We start from the raw sequence: 25,478 nt of genomic DNA, 5'->3' as shown, positions 1-25,478 counted from the left end.
ATAGGTTCCACTGCTATTGAATAGGACTGTTCATATGTGTTTTTCACATGGACCGTGTGACAGTCCCAAAAAAAAAAAAAAATTCACACCATGAACTTTCATCTGCATTTCAAGTCTATGGGACTAAAACAAAAAACAAAACAAACAAAAAAAACAAAACACACAGATCCCATACAGATCATCCATATTGAATATGATTTGTTCAGGCACATTGCAATTATTAACAAAGCAAACTGCACTTAGTCTTGGAAATTGTATTAACTGCTGGAGTATAAAAATGAAAGCCATAATGTGTCAAAAATGAACATGTGGGTGATAAATTGTCTATTTTTTACTGGATGAAAGGTGGACGATTCTTATCTGCTTTTATGACCTTAGGGCTCAGTCAGACAGCCGTATAAATCGGAACGAGATAGGACCACAATGCACGGACTGGCTGGCAGCTCTACCGATCAGAGTGCGACAGCTGCATAGAATTACATGAAGCTGACACTCCGGTGGGGAGAGCCACCGGCCAGTCTGTGCACTGCTGGCCATCTCGGTCCGATTTCTACGGCCGTCTTACTGCTCCCTTACAGTGAAAAGTAGATCTAGTGTGAGACAAGAGCGGCCGTTGGATGCAGGTCTGTGTTCTACTTTGGGCACAGTGGTATATTGGGAATAATGAGGTTTTTGCGGTCTGTAGAAAACCATTGCAGCGTTATCAAATTAGCAAAAATATCTTTATTAAATATAAAACAGAGGATTTTGTGGCTGCAGGTGAAAGAGATGATCGGGAATGTCCTTGATGGCTTCATCTCTAGAAAAGTTTCTGTTCCCTCTTAGAAATGTGCCCCATTGGGAAATGTCACTTTTCCATACATCCTCATTTCTCCAAAGGAGCGTAGTTCAGAAGCTTCTCTATCAGATCCACGTGGGCGAGGAGCATCCGGCGGCAGCAGTACCGCTTCAAGCCTAAAGCATCCAGTGCGTCACTGTAAAGAGAAGGGGAAGCTGCATAAGGACGGGAGAATGGAGACGTCACCCATGTCTCACCCTTATGGCAGATGTGAACTGGACTTGGCTTTATCAAGGCGAGCGGATTGCCAGCTGTGGCCTCTCCTGCTCTCCCAGCGACGGCCATCCTGGGCCCCCTGGTCACATTCTGCACTGTACAGCGCTAATCAACAAGAGGCAAAATAGTTACCAGAGCGGTGGTGCAAGAAGCCACAAATCCATCTCCTTTACGTGACAAGATTTTTATCTTTTAAAAATTAAAGGGAATCTGTCAGCAGGTTTTTGCTATGTGATTGGACAGCACCATAATGTAGGCTCAGAGACCCAGATTCCAGCGATGTGTCACTTAGTTTACTAGGTACAGCAGTTGTGATACAATCACAGATTTCTCTGCTGCAGATCTAGCAGAGCTCAAATGCTGAGCCCTGTATAACCCCGCCCGCACCCGATTGGCAGCTTTCTGTCCCTATACAGTGTACATAGAAAGCTGTCGATTGGTGCTGGGGGCTAGGATGGACAAGACACCTAGTTCTGTAGTGATAATCTGATAAAACTCTTTTGTATTGAAACAGCAAAAAGCCAGAATCAGAGTCTCTATCCCTACATCATGCATTTCCAGTTTGTTTTTTACTTAAATGTATGCATTTGTGGTGAAAAGACAAATCACTTTTCCTATTGCACCATTTCCTGGCCTCTGTATTACACTGTTTATTGCAGACTGCAAAAAGAATCAAAGGGGTTGTCAACAATTAGGATAACCCCATCTGATTCCCCATGTTTTGCCCCAATAAAATAAAAAATCTTATACTCCCCACTGGAGTGGTTCCAGGAGGGGACCGTGACGCCGGAGCTGATTGGGCGCAGGGCTCATGTGTCAAAACAACCGCACGTGAGCCCTGGGAATGAGAGCGCCAACACAGCTAAAACGGCTCAGGTACGGGTGGCGAGTATAAGCTTTTTTTTTTTTTTTTTTTTATTTTAAATCGTGGCCAAACATGGGAAATGAGAAGGAATTTTCGTAGTAGTGGACAACCTCTTTAATTGAGACTCCAGTAAGCGTGTTTTTGAGGGTCTTACTTTTTTTCTGCTCCTCTCAGCTAATTTGTGACCACAGACCACATTAAACATCAACGTGAAGGGAAACAAAGAAGCTGTACGAGTCAAGTGGTGCAAAATGTTTAATTAAAACCAAATAAATTACAAAGTGATTTTTTTTAGCTACACATTATATAAAAATACAGTGGCATGTATAAGTTTGGGCGCCCCCGGTAAAAAGTTAGGCTATGTGCACACGCTGCGGTTTTGGCCGCTGTGGAACTGCAGCAGTTCTGCAGACAGTGTACAGTAGCATTTTATCCTATGGGATTTACAATTTGCTGTGCACACGATGCAGATTTTTAACTGCGGAAAAGCTGCGGTTTTGAATCCGCAGAAAGAAATGACATGTCACTTCTTTTCTGCAGATTCTGCTGCGGTTTACCATCTCCTCCATTGTAGAGGTGATAAACCTGAAAACCTCAAAAAGAGGAAAAAAAAGTCCTCCAAAAAATTCAGTTACAAACCAGACAGGCCTAAATGCATCTGCACTAACAGGGTGCAGCGGACCCAAGTAAAATGGCAGCTGCACAGGTGTATAAATACCAAATGAAACAGCCAGCCTACAATCAGGGATTGGCCGTGTGGTACACCAGTGCAGAAGAAATAATCCGCATGTGGCAGTGTTCACACAGGGATTGCAGGGCTTCTGGCTCACAGCCTCTTAGTAACACCATATAGGGGGCTGCCCAGTGCCAACTAGAATGCATCCCGTGTGAACAGAGGCCACAAGTTTGCAGAACCATTTGGGCCCAACTGCACCCTGAAAGAAATATAAAAAGTGCACAAAAAACATATCAATATATGTAAGGTATTGGTTGATATTATGGCCTTAATACGGATTATTTCTTCTGCACTGGTGTACCACACGGCTAGTGTTGAGCATTCCGATACCGCAAGTATCGGGTATCGGCCGATACTTGCTGTATCGGAATTCCGATACCGACATTTTTTCAATATCGGAAGTCGGCATCGGAATCGGAAGTTCAAAGTTGATTGACAGCCGAAATGACGTCATCATGATGCGCGGTGTGTGCGCATCATGATGCGCCGTCATTTCGGGCCTTCCAGGGGTCTCTGCCGGCCTGCCGGGGGGCTGTGTGGACTGCCCGGGGTCTGTACCGGCCTGCCGGTGGTCTGTGCACCCTGTGGGGGTCTGTACCGGCCTGCCGGAGGGCTGTGCCGGCCTGCCGGGGGGCTGTGCTGATGTCCGGGGGTCTATGCAAGCATCGTCCGATGGGACTACAAGTCCCATCTGGCGATGCCTGCTACCATGACAGTGATTGACACATTAGCCAATGATGGGACAGTAGTAGTCCCATCATCCGGCTAATGTGTTAAATGTTAAAAAAAAAAAAAAAATATATATATATATATATATATATATATATATATATATATATACACATACATACTACATACATGCTACATGCATGCTACATACATACTACATATATACTACATACATGCTACATACATACTACATGCTACATACATACTACATGCTACATACATACTACATGCTACATACATACTACATACATACTACATGCATGCTACATACATACTACATGCTACATACATACCACATACATACTACATGCTACATACATACCACATATATACTACATACATACTACATGCATGGTACATACAATACATACATAGACATACAGTACATATAACAGAGTAACATACTTACCAATACTTGTCACATTGTTCCCAGAAGCCATTGTCTTTTACGGAATAAATATTAACATAACAAACCACAAAAATACTCACCCATGATCCGAAGCAGTCCACGAGTGTGTCCCACGACGATCTTGGGTAGAGAACTGCAGCATCAGCTGATGCTGCCGTTCTCTACGGGCTGCAGGAATCCAATGACGGAAGGTAGGTATCCTTCCGCACTGTATTCCTCCGCCACTTAAAAAAAAAAAAGTCCCTAGTCTCACTTTATGCCATTGCTGCGTGGGAAATTCCCACACAGCAATGGCATAAAGTGAGACTAGGGACTTTTTTTTTTTTTTTTTAAGTGGCGGAGGAATACAGTGCGGAAGGATACCTACCTTCCGTCATTGGATTCCTGCAGCCCGTAGAGAACGGCAGCATCAGCTGATGCTGCAGTTCTCTACCCAAGATCGTCGTGGGACACACTCGTGGACTGCTTCGGATCATGGGTGAGTATTTTTGTGGTTTGTTATGTTAATATTTATTCCGTAAAAGACAATGGCTTCGGGGAACAATGTGACAAGTATTGGTAAGTATGTTACTCTATGTTATATGTACTGTATGTCTATGTATGTATTGTATGTAGCATGCATGTAGCATGCATGTATGTAGCATGCATGTAGTATGTATGTAGTATGTATGTAGTATGTATGTAGCATGTAGCATGCATGTAGCATGCATGTAGCATGCATGTAGCATGCATGTAGCATGCATGTAGCATGCATGTAGCATGCATGTAGCATGCATGTAGTATGTATGTAGCATGCATGTAGTATGTATGTAGCATGCATGTAGTATGTATGTAGCATGCATGTAGTATGTATGTAGCATGCATGTAGTATGTATGTAGCATGCATGTAGTATGTATGTAGCATGCATGTAGTATGTATGTAGCATGCATGTAGTATGTATGTAGCATGCATGTAGTATGTATGTAGCATGCATGTAGTATGTATGTAGCATGCATGTAGTATGTATGTAGCATGCATGTAGTATGTATGTAGCATGCATGTAGTATGTATGTAGCATGCATGTAGCATGCATGTAGCATGCATGTAGTATATGTAGTATGTATGTTACATGTAGTATATATGTAGTATGCATGTTGCATGCATGTTGCATGCATGTAGTATATATGTTGCATGTATGTTGCATGTAGTATATATGTTGTATGTATGTTGCATGTATGTAGTATGAATGTAGCATGTATGTAGTATGCATGTTGCATGTAGTATATATGTAGTATGTATGTATATATGTAGTATGTATGTAGCATGTAATTTTTTTTTTTTTTTTTTTACATTCAACACATTAGCCGGATGATGGGACTACTACTGTCCCATCATTGGCTAATGTGTCAATCACTGTCATGGTAGCAGGCATCGCCTGATGGGACTTGTAGTCCCATCGGACGATGCCTGCACAGACCCCCGAAGCCTGCACAGCCCCCCGGAGCCTGCACAGACCACCGGCAGGCCGGCACAGACCACCGGCAGGCCGGCACAGCCCCCCGGAGCCTGCACAGACCCCCTGGCAGGCCGGCACAGCCCCCCGAAAGGCCCGTACAGACCCCAGAGAGGCTGTACAAGGCAAAAACAGGGTTTTTCTTATTCCGATACCGGAAGTCCCATAGACTTGAATGGGACTTCCGGTATCGGAATCGGCGATACCGATACTTTTTTTTTTTTTTTTTTTTAAGATCGGCCGATCCATTCCAATCCGATACTTTGAAGTATCGGACGGTATCGCTCAACTCTACACACGGCCAATCCCTGATTGTAGGCTGGCTGTTTCATTTGGTATTTATGCACCTGTGAAGCTGCCATTTTACTTGGGTCCGCTGCACCCTGGATTAGTGCAGATGCATTTGGGCCTGTCTGGGTTGTAAGAGGTGATAAACCGCAGGCCAATCCGCAGGTCATTTTACCTGCGGTTCGGCAGATAAAAATCTGCAGACCAATCCGCGTGTGCACTTAGCCTTACAATTAATGTGAACAGTTAAGCAACTTGAAGATTAAATGATCTCTAAAAGGCGTAAAGGTAAAGATGACATGTCCTTTGTATTTTAGGCAAGTTATATGTTTTTCATCTTTTACATTTTAAAAATTACAAAAAGGAAAATAAGATGGAAAAGTTTGGACACCCTGCATGGTTAGCACCTAGTAGCACCACCTTTTGAAAGTATTATAGCTTGTAATCACTTTTTGTAGCCAGACAAGAGTCTTTCAATTCTTGTTTGAAGGATTTTCATCCCTTTTTCCTCGGAAAATTCTTCCAGTTCTGTGAGATGTCTGGGTCGTCTTCCATCCTCTGCTACTTTGAGGTCTAGCCACATATTTACAATGACCAAGAGACTGTGAGGGCCATTGTAAAACCTTCATCTTGTGTCTTTTGAGGTCTTCTATTGTGGATTTTAACATGTGTTTAGGATCATTATCCATTTGTAGAAGCCATCCACTATTCAACTTCTGCTTTTTTTTTTTTTTTTTTTTTTACAGATGGTGTTAGGCTTGCATCAAGAATTTGTTGAACTTTCTTTGAATCCATTCTTCTCTCTACCTGTGAAATGTTCCCTGTGCCATTGGCTGCAACACAACCTCAAAGCATGATTGATCCATTCCATGCATACTGGTTGGATAGATGTTCTTTTCCTGATATTGTGCCATTTTTTTTCCAAAATGCATCAGGTTTAGATGTTCTTTTGCATACTTCTGATGCTGAATTTTATGTTGAGTATGCAGGAGAGGTTTTCTTCTGATGACTCTTCCACGAAGGCCATATTTGTGCAGGTGTCTCTGAACAGCAAAATAAATGTACCACAAATCCAGAGTCTGCTAAATCTTTCTGAAGGTCTGCAGTCAAGCAGTTGTGATTTCTCTCTCTAGCAATCCTACAAGCAGCTCTCACTGAAATTTAGCTTGGTCTTCCAGACCTTATCTTGACCTCCACTTTTCCTGGTAATTGTGATTTGTTAATTATATCTCGAACTGAGGAAAGGGCAACTTGAAAAAACTGTGCTATCTTCTTATCGCCTTCTTCTTCTTTGTGGGCCTCCATTTTCATTGGGCATTTATTTAGAAGAACCCATGGCTGCCATTTTTGGCACAAGGTTAGAGGAGGCAGGGCTATAATAGAACTAGGAAATTTGCATCCCCTAGCGATGATAGGGAACAAGCCATAACACTAACAGGCTTATTAAGGTCTGAACCTTTGATCAAAGTTATCGGAGCACACAAGTCTCCAAGGGTGCCCAAACTTTTGCATTTGCCCATTTTCCTTTTTGTAATTTTTAGAGTGTAAAAAAAAAATTCTATAAATATTTTTTCTGCCTAAAGTGTGATACGCTGTTTGGATATCATTTTGTGTATATTTGTTTCACTGATTTTCATAGTGTTTTTCTTGTTGCCTTGTGCATCTGTAGCCTGACTGTGTCTGTCTCTTGATGACCCCCTGTGGTTCCTTAATCCCCAAGGCTCCTTTGTCTCCTCAACCTGTCTGACTACCCCTGGACATAAGGAGGGGGCTGGGGAGGACAGAAGCTGTACACAAGGAAGGGGGTGGGGAGGAGAGGAGGTGGACAAGTCAGTTCCTGTGTGGAGAGCTTCGTGAAGACTGCACCCTAGAGAGAAGGACCCATTTTATCCTCTGGTGGTAGAGTTTTGGAATCTCGTCTCCCTGGACATTTTATCCTGTTACTGGACTGCATTCTTGTTCTAGACTATTGCATCCTCAGTGTGGTGGATTGTTTATGGACCTTCTAATTTTGCCTGTAATAAAGGTCTTGGGATTGTTCACCCTTCCCTCGCTCTGTTGATTGTGTGGTATTGGAGAAGGACCCCGTGACAACTGGTGGCAGCGGTGGGATCAACAGAGCGTAATCCAATGGAGAACCACCCACTAGAAATTTGCATAGGGAACAAGCCATAACACTAACAGGCTTATTAAGGTCTGAACCCTTGATCAAAGTTATCGGAGCACACAAATCCCCAAGGGTGCCCAAACTTTTGCATTTGCCCATTTTCCTTTTTGTAATTTTTAAAATGTAAAAAAAATTCTATAAATTTTTTTTTGCCTAAAGTAAAAAGGAAATGTGTCATCTTTAACTTTAGGCCTTTTAGAGATCATTCGTTCTTCAACTGTTCACAATAACTAACATTTTATATACACACTGTACAGGATTGGAGCACAAGTCTGCAGACTTGTGAACGCTCAAAGAGTGCACTGTCAGGATTCTCTGGTACCATGCGGATATGTGACCGGTATGCAATTTGCATACTTTCTGCCACATTGAGCAAGGTCGCACGCGATTAGTCTGCATGAAACTGAATGTATGCAAATCACATACTTGCAGTCACATGCCCACCCACATAAAATCCTGACAGCGCATACTTCGCCCAGTGATTATTCACAAGTCTGCAGTCATGGAGTGCCTGCACACTTGAATATTGAGCCTGGACAGTCCCTTTAACAATGAACATTTCCACTGAATGCAGTTTATTGAAATATAATATCTGAGTGTCTTTGCAAGCACACTGCAACTACAGAGTAAAAATAAGCAACTTTCCAAATACTCAATCAAAATTTTCCTACTGTTTTGTGGACATGTGTCTTCATAGTCACATACCCTACCATTTGCCCCCTTACTTGGCACAGTGGCATGAAGAAGAGAACACATGCAAAGTATCAGCAGGATCAGAATTTACAAGTTCTGTTTATCCGTTACTATGGAGACGCATAGGTCAGATAAAAGTAGGATTTTTTTTTCTTTAGGAAAACTATTTGCAAAGTTGCTTCATTTTTTATTCGAGATGCACAAGAGCAATAAAAATGTCTGTTAAGGGGGACAAAGCCTTTACCAGCTTAATGGAGTAGGAAGGCTGAATGATGTTTTATTTTGGCCATTTTTGCTGGAAATGCTCGTGGACTAGAAGAATAAGAAGTAATCATGATACTAACAGAAGAACATTGACGTGATCTATGGATGTAACGCATGGCAGCTATAAACACGGTGCACGTACCCCTCAGTGTACTCCGCCTGCAGCAGCCCCAGATACGCTTCCCACTTATTTCCAACGATCTTGCCACATGTGAAGCATCTGACAGGGATAATCATTTTGTTGAATTTTCTTGAGGGAAAAAGAGACAACAAATTGGGTCACAAGCCATGATAAGATCCTGCTAAAATAATAACAAATGCTCCACCGGGACCTCTCGATGCCCTTGCTCTTGGCTACGGAGAACTCCGGAGACGCGGCTGCTAAAGATAATAAGCCAGTGTATCAGCTTGTAATGGTGTGATCAATGAGCGCAGCCTGTCGCACTGCTCCCTATGTTCCATCATTTACTGCCTCCACCGGTCCGGATTAGATTAAGATGGGAATTCTCCAGAAATGGATATTTTTATTATAAGGTTTAAAGGGATCAGCAGGGAGCAATTACAGATACAGCAACAGAGGCAAAAAAAAGGCCGGTGACTGACAGCACGAGCTATGTACTGACAACCGCTGCTCCACGGCCAGCGACTGACGGCACGAGATATGTATTGATGACCGCCGCTCCATGGCCGGTGACTGACAGCACGAGATATGTAATGATGACCACCGCTCCACGGCCGGCGACTGGCAGCATGAGATATGTACTGATGACCACCGCTCCACGGCCGGCGACTGGCAGCATGAGATATGTACTGACGACCACCGCTCCATGGCCGGCGACTGATAGCACGAGATATGTACTGATGACCACCGCTCCATGGCCGGCGACTGACAGCACGAGATATGTACTGACGACCACCGCTCCATGGCCGGCGATTGACAGCATGAGATATGTACTGATGACCACCGCTCCATGGCCGGCGACTGACAGCATGAGATATGTACTGACGACCGCAGCTTCATGGCCTGCATCTCCATCACAGCATTAATAGTCAATGGAGGGACAGATTCGGGAGATCATATGATGGTGGCTCCAACACCAGTTTGAACGCATTTTGGGCTATGAATAAAGCCCCATTCACACATCATGTGCTACCCATTTTTGATCTTGGACAGCACATGGACCCATAGCGTTTCATTAATCCAGGCACACGTCAATTTTAAAACTGGTTAGGTGGGAGTTATTGCAGGTCTTCTCATCCGTTTTGTGGATCAGACCTGGCCATTAAAATCTATGTGGAACCAGGTGAAACTTGGAAAACAGACTTAATAGCCCGGAGCACCCGAGGAGGGGGAGCACCCAAGGAGGGGGAACACGGGGCGCCCTAGGAGGAAGGAGGGGCACGGGGCGCCCTAGGAGGAAGGAGGGGCGGGGGGGCACGGCGCGCCCTAGGAGGAAGGAGGGGCACGGCGCGCCCTAGGAGGAAGGAGGGGCACGGCGCGCCCTAGGAGGAAGGAGGGGCACGGGGTGCCCTAGGAGCGCCCAAGGACGAAGGAGGGGCGGGGGGGGGGACACGGAGCGCCCAAGGACGAAGGAGGGGCGGGGGGGGGGGGGGACACGGAGCGCCCAAGGACGAAGGAGGGGCGGGGGGGGGGGGGGGACACAGAGCGCCCAAGGACGAAGGAGGGGCGGGGGGGGGGGGGGGACACAGAGCGCCCAAGGACGAAGGAGGGGCGGGACACAGAGCGCCCTAGGACGAAGGAGGGGCGGGACACAGAGCGCCCTAGGACGAAGGAGGGGCGGGACACAGAGAGCCCTAGGACGAAGGAGGGGCGGGACACAGAGCGCCCTAGGACGAAGGAGGGGCGGGACACAGAGCGCCCTAGGACGAAGGAGGGGCGGGACACAGAGCGCCCTAGGACGAAGGAGGGGCGGGACACAGAGCGCCCTAGGACGAAGGAGGGGCGGGACACAGAGCGCCCTAGGACGAAGGAGGGGCGGGACACAGAGCGCCCTAGGACGAAGGAGGGGCGGGACACAGAGCGCCCTAGGACGAAGGAGGGGCGGGACACAGAGCGCCCTAGGACGAAGGAGGGGCGGGACACAGAGCGCCCTAGGACGAAGGAGGGGCGGGACACAGAGCGCCCTAGGACGAAGGAGGGGCGGGACACAGAGCGCCCTAGGACGAAGGAGGGGCGGGACACAGAGCGCCCTAGGACGAAGGAGGGGCGGGACACAGAGCGCCCTAGGACGAAGGAGGGGCGGGACACAGAGCGCCCTAGGACGAAGGAGGGGCGGGACACAGAGCGCCCTAGGACGAAGGAGGGGCGGGACACAGAGCGCCCTAGGACGAAGGAGGGGCGGGACACAGAGCGCCCTAGGACGAAGGAGGGGCGGGACACAGAGCGCCCTAGGACGAAGGAGGGGCGGGACACAGAGCGCCCTAGGACGAAGGAGGGGCGGGACACAGAGCGCCCTAGGACGAAGGAGGGGCGGGACACAGAGCGCCCTAGGACGAAGGAGGGGCGGGACACAGAGCGCCCTAGGACGAAGGAGGGGCGGGACACAGAGCGCCCTAGGACGAAGGAGGGGCGGGACACAGAGCGCCCTAGGACGAAGGAGGGGCGGGACACAGAGCGCCCTAGGACGAAGGAGGGGCGGGACACAGAGCGCCCTAGGACGAAGGAGGGGCGGGACACAGAGCGCCCTAGGACGAAGGAGGGGCGGGACACAGAGCGCCCTAGGACGAAGGAGGGGCGGGACACAGAGCGCCCTAGGACGAAGGAGGGGCGGGACACAGAGCGCCCTAGGACGAAGGAGGGGCGGGACACAGAGCGCCCTAGGACGAAGGAGGGGCGGGACACAGAGCGCCCTAGGACGAAGGAGGGGCGGGACACAGAGCGCCCTAGGACGAAGGAGGGGCGGGACACAGAGCGCCCTAGGACGAAGGAGGGGCGGGACACAGAGCGCCCTAGGACGAAGGAGGGGCGGGACACAGAGCGCCCTAGGACGAAGGAGGGGCGGGACACAGAGCGCCCTAGGACGAAGGAGGGGCGGGACACAGAGCGCCCTAGGACGAAGGAGGGGCGGGACACAGAGCGCCCTAGGACGAAGGAGGGGCGGGACACAGAGCGCCCTAGGACGAAGGAGGGGCGGGACACAGAGCGCCCTAGGACGAAGGAGGGGCGGGACACAGAGCGCCCTAGGACGAAGGAGGGGCGGGACACAGAGCGCCCTAGGACGAAGGAGGGGCGGGACACAGAGCGCCCTAGGACGAAGGAGGGGCGGGACACAGAGCGCCCTAGGACGAAGGAGGGGCGGGACACAGAGCGCCCTAGGACGAAGGAGGGGCGGGACACAGAGCGCCCTAGGACGAAGGAGGGGCGGGACACAGAGCGCCCTAGGACGAAGGAGGGGCGGGACACAGAGCGCCCTAGGACGAAGGAGGGGCGGGACACAGAGCGCCCTAGGACGAAGGAGGGGCGGGACACAGAGCGCCCTAGGACGAAGGAGGGGCGGGACACAGAGCGCCCTAGGACGAAGGAGGGGCGGGACACAGAGCGCCCTAGGACGAAGGAGGGGCGGGACACAGAGCGCCCTAGGACGAAGGAGGGGCGGGACACAGAGCGCCCTAGGACGAAGGAGGGGCGGGACACAGAGCGCCCTAGGACGAAGGAGGGGCGGGACACAGAGCGCCCTAGGACGAAGGAGGGGCGGGACACAGAGCGCCCTAGGACGAAGGAGGGGCGGGACACAGAGCGCCCTAGGACGAAGGAGGGGCGGGACACAGAGCGCCCTAGGACGAAGGAGGGGCGGGACACAGAGCGCCCTAGGACGAAGGAGGGGCGGGACACAGAGCGCCCTAGGACGAAGGAGGGGCGGGACACAGAGCGCCCTAGGACGAAGGAGGGGCGGGACACAGAGCGCCCTAGGACGAAGGAGGGGCGGGACACAGAGCGCCCTAGGACGAAGGAGGGGCGGGGGGGGGGGACGAAGGAGGGGCGGGGGGGGGGGACGAAGGAGGGGCGGGGGGGGGGGACGAAGGAGGGGCGGGGGGGGGGACGAAGGAGGGGCGGGGGGGGGGGACGAAGGAGGGGCGGGGGGGGGGGACGAAGGAGGGGCGGGGGGGGGGGGACGACACAGAGCGCCCTAGGACGAAGGAGGGGCGGGGGGGGGACGACACAGAGCGCCCTAGGACGAAGGAGGGGCGGGGGGGGGACGACACAGAGCGCCCTAGGACGAAGGAGGGGCGGGGGGGGACGACACAGAGCGCCCTAGGACGAAGGAGGGGCGGGGGGGACGACACAGAGCGCCCTAGGACGAAGGAGGGGCGGGGGGGACACGACACGGAGCGCCCTAGGACATAGGAGGGGCGGGGGGGACACGGAGCACCCTAGGACATAGGAGGGGCGGGGGGGACACGGAGCGCCCTAGGACGAAGGAGGGGCGGGGGGCACTGTACGACTTGGTGCACATGTACAGACATAACCAACAGTGGCCCCAGCACCTCCCAGGCTCATAGGTGCCGCCCTGAGGTTCCGAGCTCTCTCCTGACACATGGTGTGGAAGAAAATGAATGTACGTGTTGAATGTAGACATGGCCGATCCGTTCCCTTCCCAGAGAGCAGAAGAGGCTGTGAGCGTCCATGTGTATGGCAGACTCCTATGCGCAGCCCCAGTCAGCATATATTTCCGGGACTCATGAACCCGTGGTGTCCATGTATAGTACGGACGACTCATGAGCGGACCCCACACCTGGGCTCTGCCCCCACAGTATGACACAGCACCTCACACGGACACTACTCACCTCCGGTCACCGGGAACTCGTGGAGCTTCAGCCTCCCAGCCGCGTCACACGCTCTGCCACGCCCTTCTACAGCGGCGAAGACTTCGCGGTCCCAGGTCCTCCGGTTTTAGCGGGTAGAAATGTTTAGTCGAGCGCCCTCTGCTGAACAGGAGGAGGTAGAGCAGAAGTAACGGTGAGAGGCTGAGAGCTCCTGTGAGGGGACGATCCGAGCGCACGGAGCACGGACTGAGGAGACAGGAGCCGCGGCAGGTACCGTCCTGTGCATGCACTGATGCCGCTCTGGGTGTGAGTCCTGGGGGTGAGCAGCGGCGGGTGACTGCGGGGACAGCGGCTCCTCACTGACTGCAAGTTCCGTCTACAGCGAGCAACAAGTTCTCACAGAGCGGAGCAGCCTGAGGAGGCAACTAACGAAGCCAGGGCTCAGCTACACAGCTACAGGCAGGACTCAGCTACACGGGAGGTACAGGCAGGGCTCAGCCGCACGGGAGCTACAGGCAGGGCTCAGCCGCACGGGAGGTACAGGCAGGGCTCAGCTACACGGGAGGTACAGGCAGGGCTCAGCCGCACGGGAGGTACAGGCAGGGCTCAGCTACACGGGAGGTACAGGCAGGGCTCAGCTACACGGGAGGTACAGGCAGGGCTCAGCTACACGGGAGGTACAGGCAGGGCTCAGCTGCACGGGAGGTGCAGGCAGGGCTCAGCCGCACGGGAGGTACAGGCAGGGCTCAGCCGCACGGGAGGTACAGGCAGGGCTCAGCTACACGGGAGGTACAGGCAGGGCTCAGCTACACGGGAGGTACAGGCAGGGCTCAGCTACACGGGAGGTGCAGGCAGGGCTCAGCTACACGGGAGGTGCAGGCAGGGCTCAGCCGCACGGGAGGTACAGGCAGGGCTCAGCCGCACGGGAGGTACAGGCAGGGCTCAGCCGCACGGGAGGTACAGGCAGGGCTCAGGTACACTACACGGGAGGTGCAGGCAGGGCTCAGCCGCACGGGAGGTACAGGCAGGGCTCAGCCGCACGGGAGGTACAGGCAGGGCTCAGCCACACGGGAGGTACAGGCAGGGCTCAGCCGCACGGGAGGTACAGGCAGGGCTCAGCCGCACGGGAGCTACAGGCAGGGCTCAGCCGCACGGGAGCTACAGGCAGGGCTCAGCCGCACGGGAGGTACAGGCAGGGCTCAGCCACACGGGAGGTACAGGCAGGGCTCAGCTACACGGGAGGTACAGGCAGGGCTCAGCTACACGGGAGGTACAGGCAGGGCTCAGCTACACGGGAGGTACAGGCAGGGCTCAGCTGCACGGGAGGTACAGGCAGGGCTCAGCCGCACGGGAGGTGCAGGCAGGGCTCAGCCGCACGGGAGGTACAGGCAGGGCTCAGCCGCACGGGAGGTACAGGCAGGGCTCAGCCGCACGGGAGGTACAGGCAGGGCTCAGCCGCACGGGAGGTACAGGCAGGGCTCAGCCACACGGGAGGTACAGGCAGGGCTCAGCTACACGGGAGGTACAGGCAGGGCTCAGCTACACGGGAGGTACAGGCAGGGCTCAGCTACACGGGAGGTACAGGCAGGGCTCAGCTACACGGGAGGTACAGGCAGGGCTCAGCCGCACGGGAGGTGCAGGCAGGGCTCAGCCGCACGGGAGGTACAGGCAGGGCTCAGCCGCACGGGAGGTACAGGCAGGGCTCAGCCGCACGGGAGGTACAGGCAGGGCTCAGCCGCACGGGAGGTACAGGCAGGGCTCAGCCGCACGGGAGGTACAGGCAGGGCTCAGCCGCACGGGAGCTACAGGCAGGGCTCAGCCGCACGGGAGCTACAGGCAGGGCTCAGCCGCACGGGAGGTACAGGCAGGGCTCAGCCACACGGGAGGTACAGGCAGGGCTCAGCTACACGGGAGGTACAGGCAGGGCTCAGCTACACGGGAGGTACAGGCAGGGCTCAGCTACACGGGAGGTACAGGCAGGGCTCAGCTACACGGGAGGTGCAGGCAGGGCTCAGCCGCACGGGAGGTACAGGCAGGGCTCAGCCGCACGGGAGGTACAGGCAGGGCTCAGGTACACTACACGGGAGGTGCAGGCAGGGCTCAGCCGCACGGGAGGTACAGGCAGGGCTCAGCCGCACGGGAGGTACAGGCAGGGCTCAGCCGCACGGGAGGTACAGGCAGGGCTCAGCCGCACGGGAGGTACAGGCAGGGCTCAGCCGCACGGCAGGTACAGGCAGGACTCAGCCGCACGGGAGGTACAGGCAGGGCTCAGCCGCACGGGAGCTACAGGCAGGACTCAGCTACACAGCTACAGGCAGGGCTCAGCCGCACGGGAGGTACAGGCAGGGCTCAGCCGCACGGGAGCTACAGGCAGGGCTCAGCTACACAGCTACAGGCAGGGCTCAGCTACACAGCTACAGGCAGGGCTCAGCCGCACGGGAGGTACAGGCAGGGCTCAGCCGCACGGGAGGTACAGGCAGGGCTCAGCCGCACGGGAGCTACAGGCAGGGCTCAGCCGCACGGGAGCTACAGGCAGGGCTCAGCCGCACGGGAGCTACAGGCAGGGCTCAGCCGCACGGGAGCTACAGGCAGGGCTCAGCCGCACGGGAGCTACAGGCAGGGCTCAGCTACACAGCTACAGGCAGGACTCAGCCGCACGGGAGGTACAGGCAGGACTCAGCCGCACGGGAGGTACAGGCAGGGCTCAGCCGCACGGGAGGTACAGGCAGGGCTCAGCCGCACGGGAGGTACAGGCAGGGCTCAGCCGCACGGGAGGTGCAGGCAGGGCTCAGCCGCACGGGAGGTGCAGGCAGGGCTCAGCCGCACGGGAGGTGCAGGCAGGGCTCAGCCGCACGGGAGGTGCAGGCAGGGCTCAGCCGCACGGGAGCTACAGGCAGGGCTCAGCCGCACGGGAGGTACAGGCAGGACTCAGCTACACAGCTACAGGCAGGGCTCAGCCGCACGGGAGGTGCAGGCAGGGCTCAGCCGCACGGGAGGTGCAGGCAGGGCTCAGCCGCACGGGAGGTGCAGGCAGGGCTCAGCCGCACGGGAGGTACAGGCAGGGCTCAGCCGCACGGGAGGTACAGGCAGGGCTCAGCCGCACGGGAGGTACAGGCAGGGCTCAGCCGCACGGGAGGTACAGGCAGGACTCAGCTACACAGCTACAGGCAGGGCTCAGCCGCACGGGAGGTACAGGCAGGGCTCAGCCGCACGGGAGGTGCAGGCAGGGCTCAGCTACACAGCTACAGGCAGGGCTCAGCCGCACGGGAGGTGCAGGCAGGGCTCAGCCGCACGGGAGGTACAGGCAGGGCTCAGCTACACGGGAGGTGCAGGCAGGGCTCAGCTACACGGGAGGTGCAGGCAGGGCTCAGCTACACAGCTACAGGCAGGGCTCAGCTACACGGGAGGTGCAGGCAGGGCTCAGCTACACAGCTACAGGCAGGGCTCAGCCACACGGGAGGTGCAGCCGGTACATGGCGGGGGCAGCTCATTATATATACAGGTCATTACAGAGTGCGGTTATTATACACAGGACATTATAGTGTGCAGTTATTACACAGATTACATTATAGTGTGTGGTTATTACAAAAGATGCACCTAGGTTTTAGAGGAGGAAAATAGAAAAAACATTGAAGTAGAAAATTTGGTCAATTCAGTATTTAATATCCCCTGCCTTGGTGTATATATGGCCCTCTCATCCCTATCCTGGTATATACAGTTGTGGCCAAAAGTATTGACACCCCTGCAATTCTGTCAGATAATACTCAGTTTCTTCCTGAAAATGATTGCAATCACAAATTCTTTGGTATTATTATCTTCATTTAATTTGTCTTAAATGAAAAACACAAAAGAGAATGAAGCAAAAAGCAAAACATTGATCATTTCACACAAAACTCCAAAAATGGGCCATACAAAAGTATTGGCACCCTCAGCCTAATACTTGGTTGCACAACCTTTAGCCAAAATAACTGCGACCAACCGCTTCCGGTAACCATCAATGAGTTTCTTACAATGCTCTGCTGGAATTTTAGACCATTCTTCTTTGGCAAACTGCTCCAGGTCCCTGATATTAGAAGGGTGCCTTCTCCAAACTGCCATTTTTAGATCTCTCCACAGGTGTTCTATGGGATTCAGGTCTGGACTCATTGCTGGCCACCTTAGAAGTCTCCAGTGCTTTCTCTCAAACCATTTTCTAGTGCTTTTTGAAGTGTGTTTTGGGTCATTGTCCTGCTGGAAGACCCATGACCTCTGAGGGAGACCCAGCTTTCTCACATTGGGCCCTACATTATGCTGCAAAATTTGTTGGTAGTCTTCTGACTTCATAATGCCATGCACACGGTCAAGCAGTCCAGTGCCAGAGGCAGCAAAGCAACCCCAAAACATCAGGGAACCTCCGCCATGTTTGACTGTAGGGACCGTGTTCTTTTCTTTGAATGCCTCTTTTTTCTCCTGTAAACTCTATGTTGATGCCTTTGCCCAAAAAGCTCTACTTTTGTCTCATCTGATCAGAGAACATTCTTCCAAAACGTTTTAGGCTTTTTCAAGTAAGTTTTGGCAAACTCCAGCCTGACTTTTTTATGTCTTGGGGTAAGAAGTGGGGTCTTCCTGGGTCTCCTACCATACAGTCCGTTTTCATTCAGACGCCGACGGATAGTATGGGCTGACACTGTTGTACCCTCGGACTGCAGGGCAGCTTGAACTTGTTTGGATGGGAGTCGAGGTTCTTTTCCAACATCCGCACAATCTTGCGTTGAAATCTCTTGTCAATTTTTCTTTTCCGTGCACATCTAGGGAGGTTAGCCACAGTGCCATGGGCTTTAAACTTCTTGATGACACTGCGCACGGTAGACACAGGAACATTTGGAGATGGACTTGTAGCCTTGAGATTGCTCATGCTTCCTCACAATTTGGTTTCTCAAGTCCTCAGACAGTTCTTTGGTCTTCTTTCTTTTCTCCATGCTCAATGTGGTACACACAAGAACACAGGACAGAGGTTGAGTCAACTTTAATCCATGTCAACTGGCTGCAAGTGTGATTTAGTTATTGCCAACACCTGTTAGGTGCCACAGGTAAGTTACAGGTGCTGTTAATTACACAAATTAGAGAAGCATCACATGATTTTTCGAACAGTGCCAATACTTTTGTCCACCCTCTTTTTTATGTTTGGTGTGGAATTATATCCAATTTGGCTTTAGGACAATTCTTTTTGTGTTTTTTCATTTAAAACACATTAAATGAAGATAATAATACCAAAGAATTTGTGTTTGCAATCATTTTCAGGAAGAAACTGAGTATTATCTGACAGAATTGCAGGGGTGTCAATACTTTTGGCCACGACTGTATGTTCCTCTCCTCCCTATCCTGGTATGTATGGCCCTCTCCTCCCTATCCTGGTATGTATGGCCCTCTCCTCCCTATCCTGGTATGTATGGCCCTCTCCTCCCTATCCTGGTATGTATGGCCCTCTCCTCCCTATCCTGGTATGTATGGCCCTCTCCTCCCTATCCTGGTATGTATGGCCCTCTCCTCCCTATCCTGGTATGTATGGCCCTCTCCTCCCTATCCTGGTATGTATGGCCCTCTCCTCCCTATCCTGGTATGTATGGCCCTCTCCTCCCTATCCTGGTATGTATGGCCCTCTCCTCCCTATCCTGGTATGTATGGCCCTCTCCTCCCTATCCTGGTATGTATGGCCCTCTCCTCCCTATCCTGGTATGTATGGCCCTCTCCTCCCTATCCTGGTATGTATGGCCCTCTCCTCCCTATCCTGGTATGTATGGCCCTCTCCTCCCTATCCTGGTATGTATGGCCCTCTCCTCCCTATCCTGGTATGTATGGCCCTCTCCTCCCTATCCTGGTTTCTATGGCCCTCTCCTCCCTATCCTGGTTTGTATGGCCCTCTCCTCCCTATCCTGGTTTGTATGGCCCTCTCCTCCCTATCCTGGTTTGTATGGCCCTCTCCTCCCTATCCTGGTATGTATGCTGCTCTCATCCCCATCCTGGTATGTATGCTGCTCTCATCCCCATCCTGGTATGTATGCTGCTCTCATCCCCATCCTGGTATGTATGCTGCTCTCATCCCCATCCTGGTATGTATGCTGCTCTCATCCCCATCCTGATATGTATGCTGCTCTCATCCCCATCCTGATATGTATGCTGCTCTCATCCCCATCCTGGTATGTATGCTGCTCTCATCCCCATCCTGGTATGTATGCTGCTCTCATCCCCATCCTGATATGTATGCTGCTCTCATCCCCATCCTGGTATGTATGCTGCTCTCATCCCCATCCTGGTATGTATGCTGCTCTCATCCCCATCCTGGTATGTATGTTGCTCTCATCCCCATCCTGGTATGTATGTTGCTCTCATCCCCATCCTGGTATGTATGTTGCTCTCATCCCCATCCTGGTATGTATGTTGCTCTCATCCCCATCCTGGTATGTATGTTGCTCTCATCCCCATCCTGGTATGTATGTTGCTCTCATCCCCATCCTGGTATGTATGTTGCTCTCATCCCCATCCTGGTATGTATGCTGCTCTCATCCCCATCCTGGTATGTATGCTGCTCTCATCCCCATCCTGGTATGTATTCTGCTCTCATCCCCATCCTGGTATGTATGTTGCTCTCATCCCCATCCTGGTATGTATGCTGCTCTCATCCCCATCCTGGTATGTATGCTGCTCTCATCCCCATCCTGGTATGTATGCTGCTCTCATCCCCATCCTGGTATGTATGCTGCTCTCATCCCCATCCTGGTATGTATGCTGCTCTCATCCCCATCCTGATATGTATGCTGCTCTCATCCCCATCCTGGTATGTATGCTGCTCTCATCCCCATCCTGGTATGTATGCTGCTCTCATCCCCATCCTGATATGTATGCTGCTCTCATCCCCATCCTGGTATGTATGCTGCTCTCATCCCCATCCTGGTATGTATGCTGCTCTCATCCCCATCCTGGTATGTATGTTGCTCTCATCCCCATCCTGGTATGTATGTTGCTCTCATCCCCATCCTGGTATGTATGTTGCTCTCATCCCCATCCTGGTATGTATGTTGCTCTCATCCCCATCCTGGTATGTATGTTGCTCTCATCCCCATCCTGGTATGTATGTTGCTCTCATCCCCATCCTGGTATGTATGCTGCTCTCATCCCCATCCTGGTATGTATGCTGCTCTCATCCCCATCCTGGTATGTATGCTGCTCTCATCCCCATCCTGGTATGTATGCTGCTCTCATCCCCATCCTGGTATGTATGCTGCTCTCATCCCCATCCTGGTATGTATGCTGCTCTCATCCCCATCCTGGTATGTATATTGCTCTCATCCCCATCCTGGTATGTATGTTGCTCTCATCCCCATCCTGGTATGTATGGCCCTCTCATCCCCATCCTGGTATGTATGGCCCTCTCATCCCCATCCTGGTATGTATGGCCCTCTCATCCCCATCCTGGTATGTATGGCCCTCTCATCCCCATCCTGGTATGTATGTTGCAAAAATTCTTAATAAATATAATTCTGGATTAATTATTCAACGGCTCCTATACAAAAAAATCAATCCTTAAAAGATACTTTATTGACCAATCATTAAAAAGTTTTCAAAACTTCAAAAAACAGGCAAGCAAAAATAGGCTTATTGCTGATTTTCAAGATCCAGCCACAAACACTAGAGAGTCGTTCCAATGTCAGGTAGAGGGTCACAAACCTATTTGTCCCTATAGGGCCCTATATCTCTCTCCTACCTGACAGCGGAGGTTGGCACCCTCTTGATACGCAAATGGCGCCCCCGCTCCTCGGCGGCTCTCCCTAATCACCCTGTTGACTCCTATGTAAATAACATCAGCTTGGAGTACAACAGATGGCCGGGGACAAAAATATAACAGATAATAACCCCATGCCACAAACCACCAAGACAAAAATGTAAGGAATAGTAACTGGAAAAAACTGTTTGGCAGATTTGTAAACATTTGCTTTGGGAGGAAAAGGGGTCTAAATAACCCTATTTAGGTGTCTCCCTGCCTGACAGCGGAGCTTTTACACCCTACGTTACTCTGGTGCCCCCGCTCCACGTGGGCTGACCCTTACTGACCCCTACACTTCTCACCCAGAAAGAGGAAAGAGGGTGTCAGAACATATGGCCAAGGGAGACAGGGGTAATAACTTAGAATTATCCCTGAAAAAATCCCCCCAAAGACAAAAAATGTTTTAATAATAATAGAAAAATGTATCTGCAATCCGATGTATACAGTGTACGGGATAATAGTGCATTAGCAAAGGCAGTTGCATGTAAAGGGGGTAAGATATCAATCAGAACAGATACACAATCATTTAAATGTTCTTAAGCAGCATTAATGTACATTTCTCACATCACAGAACGCTGCTATTACCTCTAATCTCCAACAACACATTTTTCATATTGCATCATGCCCAAAACAATGAGCCATTGATCACTCAGGCTCAAAATTGCACTGTCCCAAAAAAAAAAAAAAAAAAAAAAATCAGCAAATTAACAAATATGTAAGAACTTAGCTCATGGCCACTGAAAAATCACCTCAATATATATAGTAGGTGGGGTGATAGTACTTTGACAAAGGCAGTTTCAAATAAGGGGGTAAGGTATCAATCAAAACAGATATACAACCATCTGAGTATTCTTAAACAGCATTAATAAACATTTCTCAAATCACCAACCGCTGCTATTACCTCTAATCCCCCATAACAGCATATTTTCATATTGCTTCATGCCCAAAAACAATAAGCCATTGATCACCCGGCTCAAATTACACTATCCCCAAGTATTAAATCAACAAAATTGACAAATATGTAAGAACTTAGCTCATGGCCAATGAAAAATCGCCTCAACGCATTTCCAACCCGTAAAAGGAGTTCATCAGGAGGCCCATGATGTATTATGAATGCTCCCTCCGAGCATCAGATGTCATGCCTGGTTGCAGGTATGGTCCTCTCATCCCTATCCTGGTATGTATGGTACCTCTCATCCCTATCCTGGTATGCAGGGCCCTCATCTCTGTCCTGCTGGTATGCAGAAAAACTTAAAAAAAACAAAACACTACACTTACCTCCCTGCACTGCTTCGCAGCGTTCTGTTCCGGTGCCAGCAGCTGCTTTATGCTTATAAGCAGCGCATGGCAGGGACGGCATGCACTGTTTACAAGCAGAGGACAGCTGCCGGAATACTCACTGCTCTGCAGGCCGAAACTAAGACGCACTTTTTTCCTCCAAAAATGTGGAGGAAAATGGGGGTGCATCTTAGGGTATGTGTCCACACTGCGTACTGGCAGTGCTTTGGACGGAGCAGAAACCCCGCTCCCCCAAAGCGCCGCCCCCTGTTGTACGCGCGGGGATTCATTGAACACATCCGGAATCACCGCATCGTATCCATAGACTGGGTTATTTATCTTACAGAGATGGACGCAGCGTCCAATCTGCAGCAAATCCTAATGTAATCCGGACAGTGGAAACATACCCTCATATTACGAATGTACCTGCTCTGGCCGTGATGGGGAGGTGGTAGAGCAGCGGGTCACAGGAGACAGGAGCCGGTGGCTGCAGCATTTTTCACACTAGACCTCAAGCAGCTTGGATTGTGGCCTCTCCGCTCTTCCTCCAGACTCTGGGACCTTGATTTCTAAATGGAATGCAAAATTTACTTTCATCTGTAAACCACTGAGCAACAGTCCAGTCCTTTTCCTCCTTGGCCCAGGTAAGACGCTTCTGGCGTTGTCTATTGGTCATGATTGGCTTGACACAAGGAATGCGACACTTGTAGCCCATGTCCTGGATACGTCTGTGTGTGGTGGCTCTTGAAGCAATGACTCCAGCAGCACTACACTCCTTGTGAATCTCCCCAAAATTTTTGAATGGCCTTTCCTTAACAATCCTTTCAAGGCTACGGTTATCCCTGTTGCTTGTGCACCTCTTTCTATTACACTTTTTCCTTCCACTCAACTTTACATTAATCTGCTTGGATACAGCACTCTCTGATCAGCCGGCTTCTTTAGCAATGACCTTTTGTGGATTACCCTCCTTGTGTAGTGTGTCAGTGACTGCCTTCTGGACATCTGTCAGGTCAGCAGTCTTCCCCATGATTGTGGAGCTACTGAAACAGACTAAGGGACCTTTTTAACCCCTTCATGACCCAGCCTATTTTGACCTTAATGACCTGGCCATTTTTTGCAATTCTGACCAGTGTCCCTTTATGAGGTAATAACTCTGGAACGCTTCAACGCATCCTAGCGATTCTGAGATTGTTTTTTCGTGACATATTGGGCTTCATGTTAGTGGTAAATTTAGGTCGATAATTTTTGCGTTTATTTGTGAAAAAATCAGAAATTTGGTGAAAATTTTGAAAATTTCGCAATTTTCAAATTTTGAATTTTTATTGTTAAACTAGAGAGTTATGTGACACAAAATAGTTACTAAATAACATTTCCCACATGTCTACTTTACATCAGCACAATTTTGGAAGCAAAATATTTTTTTGTTAGGAAGGTTAAAAGTTGACCAGCGATTTCTCATTTTTACAACAAAATTTACAAAACCATTTTTTTTAGGGACCACCTCACATTTGAAGTCACTTTGAGGGGTCTATATGGCAGAAAATACCCAAAAGTGACACCATTCTAAAAACTGCACCCCTCAAGCTACTCAAAACCACATTCAAGAAGATTATTAACCCTTCAGGTGTTTCACAACAGCTAAGGCAATGTGGAAGGAAAAAATGGACATTTTAATTTTTCCAACACAAATTTCCTTTCAGCATCAATTTTTTCATTTTCACATGGGCAACAGGATAAAATGGATCCTAAAATTTGTTTGGCAATTTCCCCTGAGTACACCGATACCTCATATGTGGTCATAAACCACTGTTTGGGCGTACGGCAGGGCTCAGAAGGGAAGGAGCGCCATTTGACTTTTTGGATGGAAAATTAGCTCCAATCTTTATCGGACACCATGTCGCGTTTGGAGAGCCCCTGTGTGCCTAAACATTGGAGCTCCCCCACAAGTGACACCATTTTGGTAACTAGACCCCTTAAGGAACTTATCTAGATGTGTAGTGAGCACTTTGAACCCCCAAGTGCCTCACAAAAGTTTATAACATAGAGCAGTGAAAATAAAAAATCATTTTTTTTTCCTCAAAAATGATTTTTTAGCACGCTATTTTTTATTTTCACAAGGGTACCAGGATAAATTGGACCCCAAAAGTTGTTTTCCAGTTTGTCCTGAGTACGCTGGTACCCCATATGTGGGGGGAGACCACTGTTTGGGCACACGTCGGGGCTCGGAAGGGAAGTAGTGACATTTTGAAATGCTGACTTTGATGGAATAGTCTGCGGGCATCATGTTACATTTGCTGAGCCCCTGTGTGCCTAAACAGTAGAAACCCCCCACAAGGGACCCCATTTTGGAAACAAGACCCCCCCAAGGAACTTATCTAGATGTGTGGTGAGCACCTTGAACCCCCAAGTGCTTCACAGAAGATTGTAACGCAGAGCCGTGAAAATAAAAAATCATTTTTTTCCCTAAAAAAAAATGATTTTTAGCCTGCAATTTTTTTTTTCACAAGGGTAACAGGAGAAATTGGACCCCAAAAGTTGTTGTCTAGTTTGTCCTGAGTACGCTGATACCCCATATGTGGGGGATGACCACTGTATGGGCACACGTCAGGGCTCGGAAGGGAAGTAGTGACGTTTTGGTATGCTGACTTTGATGGAATGGTCTGCGGGCATCATGTTACATTTGCAGAGCCCTTGATGTTCCTAAACTGTGGAAACCCCCCACAAGTGACCCCATTTTGGAAACTAGACCCCTTAAGGAACTTGCCTAAATGTGTGGTGAGCACCTTGAACCCCGAAGTGCTTCACAGAAGATTGTAACGCAGAGCCATGAAAATAAAAAATCTTTTTTTTTCCTCAAAAAATGAATTTTTAGCTCGCAATTTTTTATTTTCACAAGGGTAACAGGAGAAATTGGAC

At 50.7% G+C, this 25,478-nt stretch overlaps 2 protein-coding genes across 5 annotated transcripts in view; one reads left to right on the top strand and one right to left on the bottom strand.

Moving 5' to 3' along the window:
• Positions 1 to 700: 700 nt before the first annotated feature.
• On the bottom strand, positions 701 to 13,656 carry POLR2L (RNA polymerase II, I and III subunit L). Its single transcript, XM_073554366.1, has 3 exons — positions 13,505 to 13,656; positions 8,841 to 8,948; positions 701 to 974 (listed from the first exon to the last, which is right to left on the bottom strand). The coding sequence occupies exons 2-3, from the start codon at positions 8,933 to 8,935 to the stop codon at positions 866 to 868; spliced, it is 204 nt and encodes a 67-aa protein (XP_073410467.1). The 5' UTR covers positions 8,936 to 8,948; positions 13,505 to 13,656; the 3' UTR covers positions 701 to 865.
• TSPAN4 (tetraspanin 4) overlaps positions 13,624 to 25,478 on the top strand; it is a 755,262-nt gene continuing 743,407 nt past the window's right edge. For all 4 annotated transcript variants that reach the window (XM_073554362.1, XM_073554358.1, XM_073554363.1 and 1 more), the window contains exon 1: positions 13,624 to 13,753. The gene's annotated coding sequence lies outside the window, so the exon portion shown is untranslated. The remainder of the gene's footprint in view (positions 13,754 to 25,478) is intronic.

Source organism: Dendrobates tinctorius, unplaced genomic scaffold (assembly GCF_039654945.1).
Source record: "Dendrobates tinctorius isolate UK_male_01 unplaced genomic scaffold, ASM3965494v1 ptg000211l, whole genome shotgun sequence".
Taxonomy (NCBI): domain Eukaryota; kingdom Metazoa; phylum Chordata; class Amphibia; order Anura; family Dendrobatidae; genus Dendrobates; species Dendrobates tinctorius.
The sequence above is the reverse complement of the archived record's forward strand: the minus strand, read 5'-3'. Positions and strand labels throughout refer to the sequence as shown.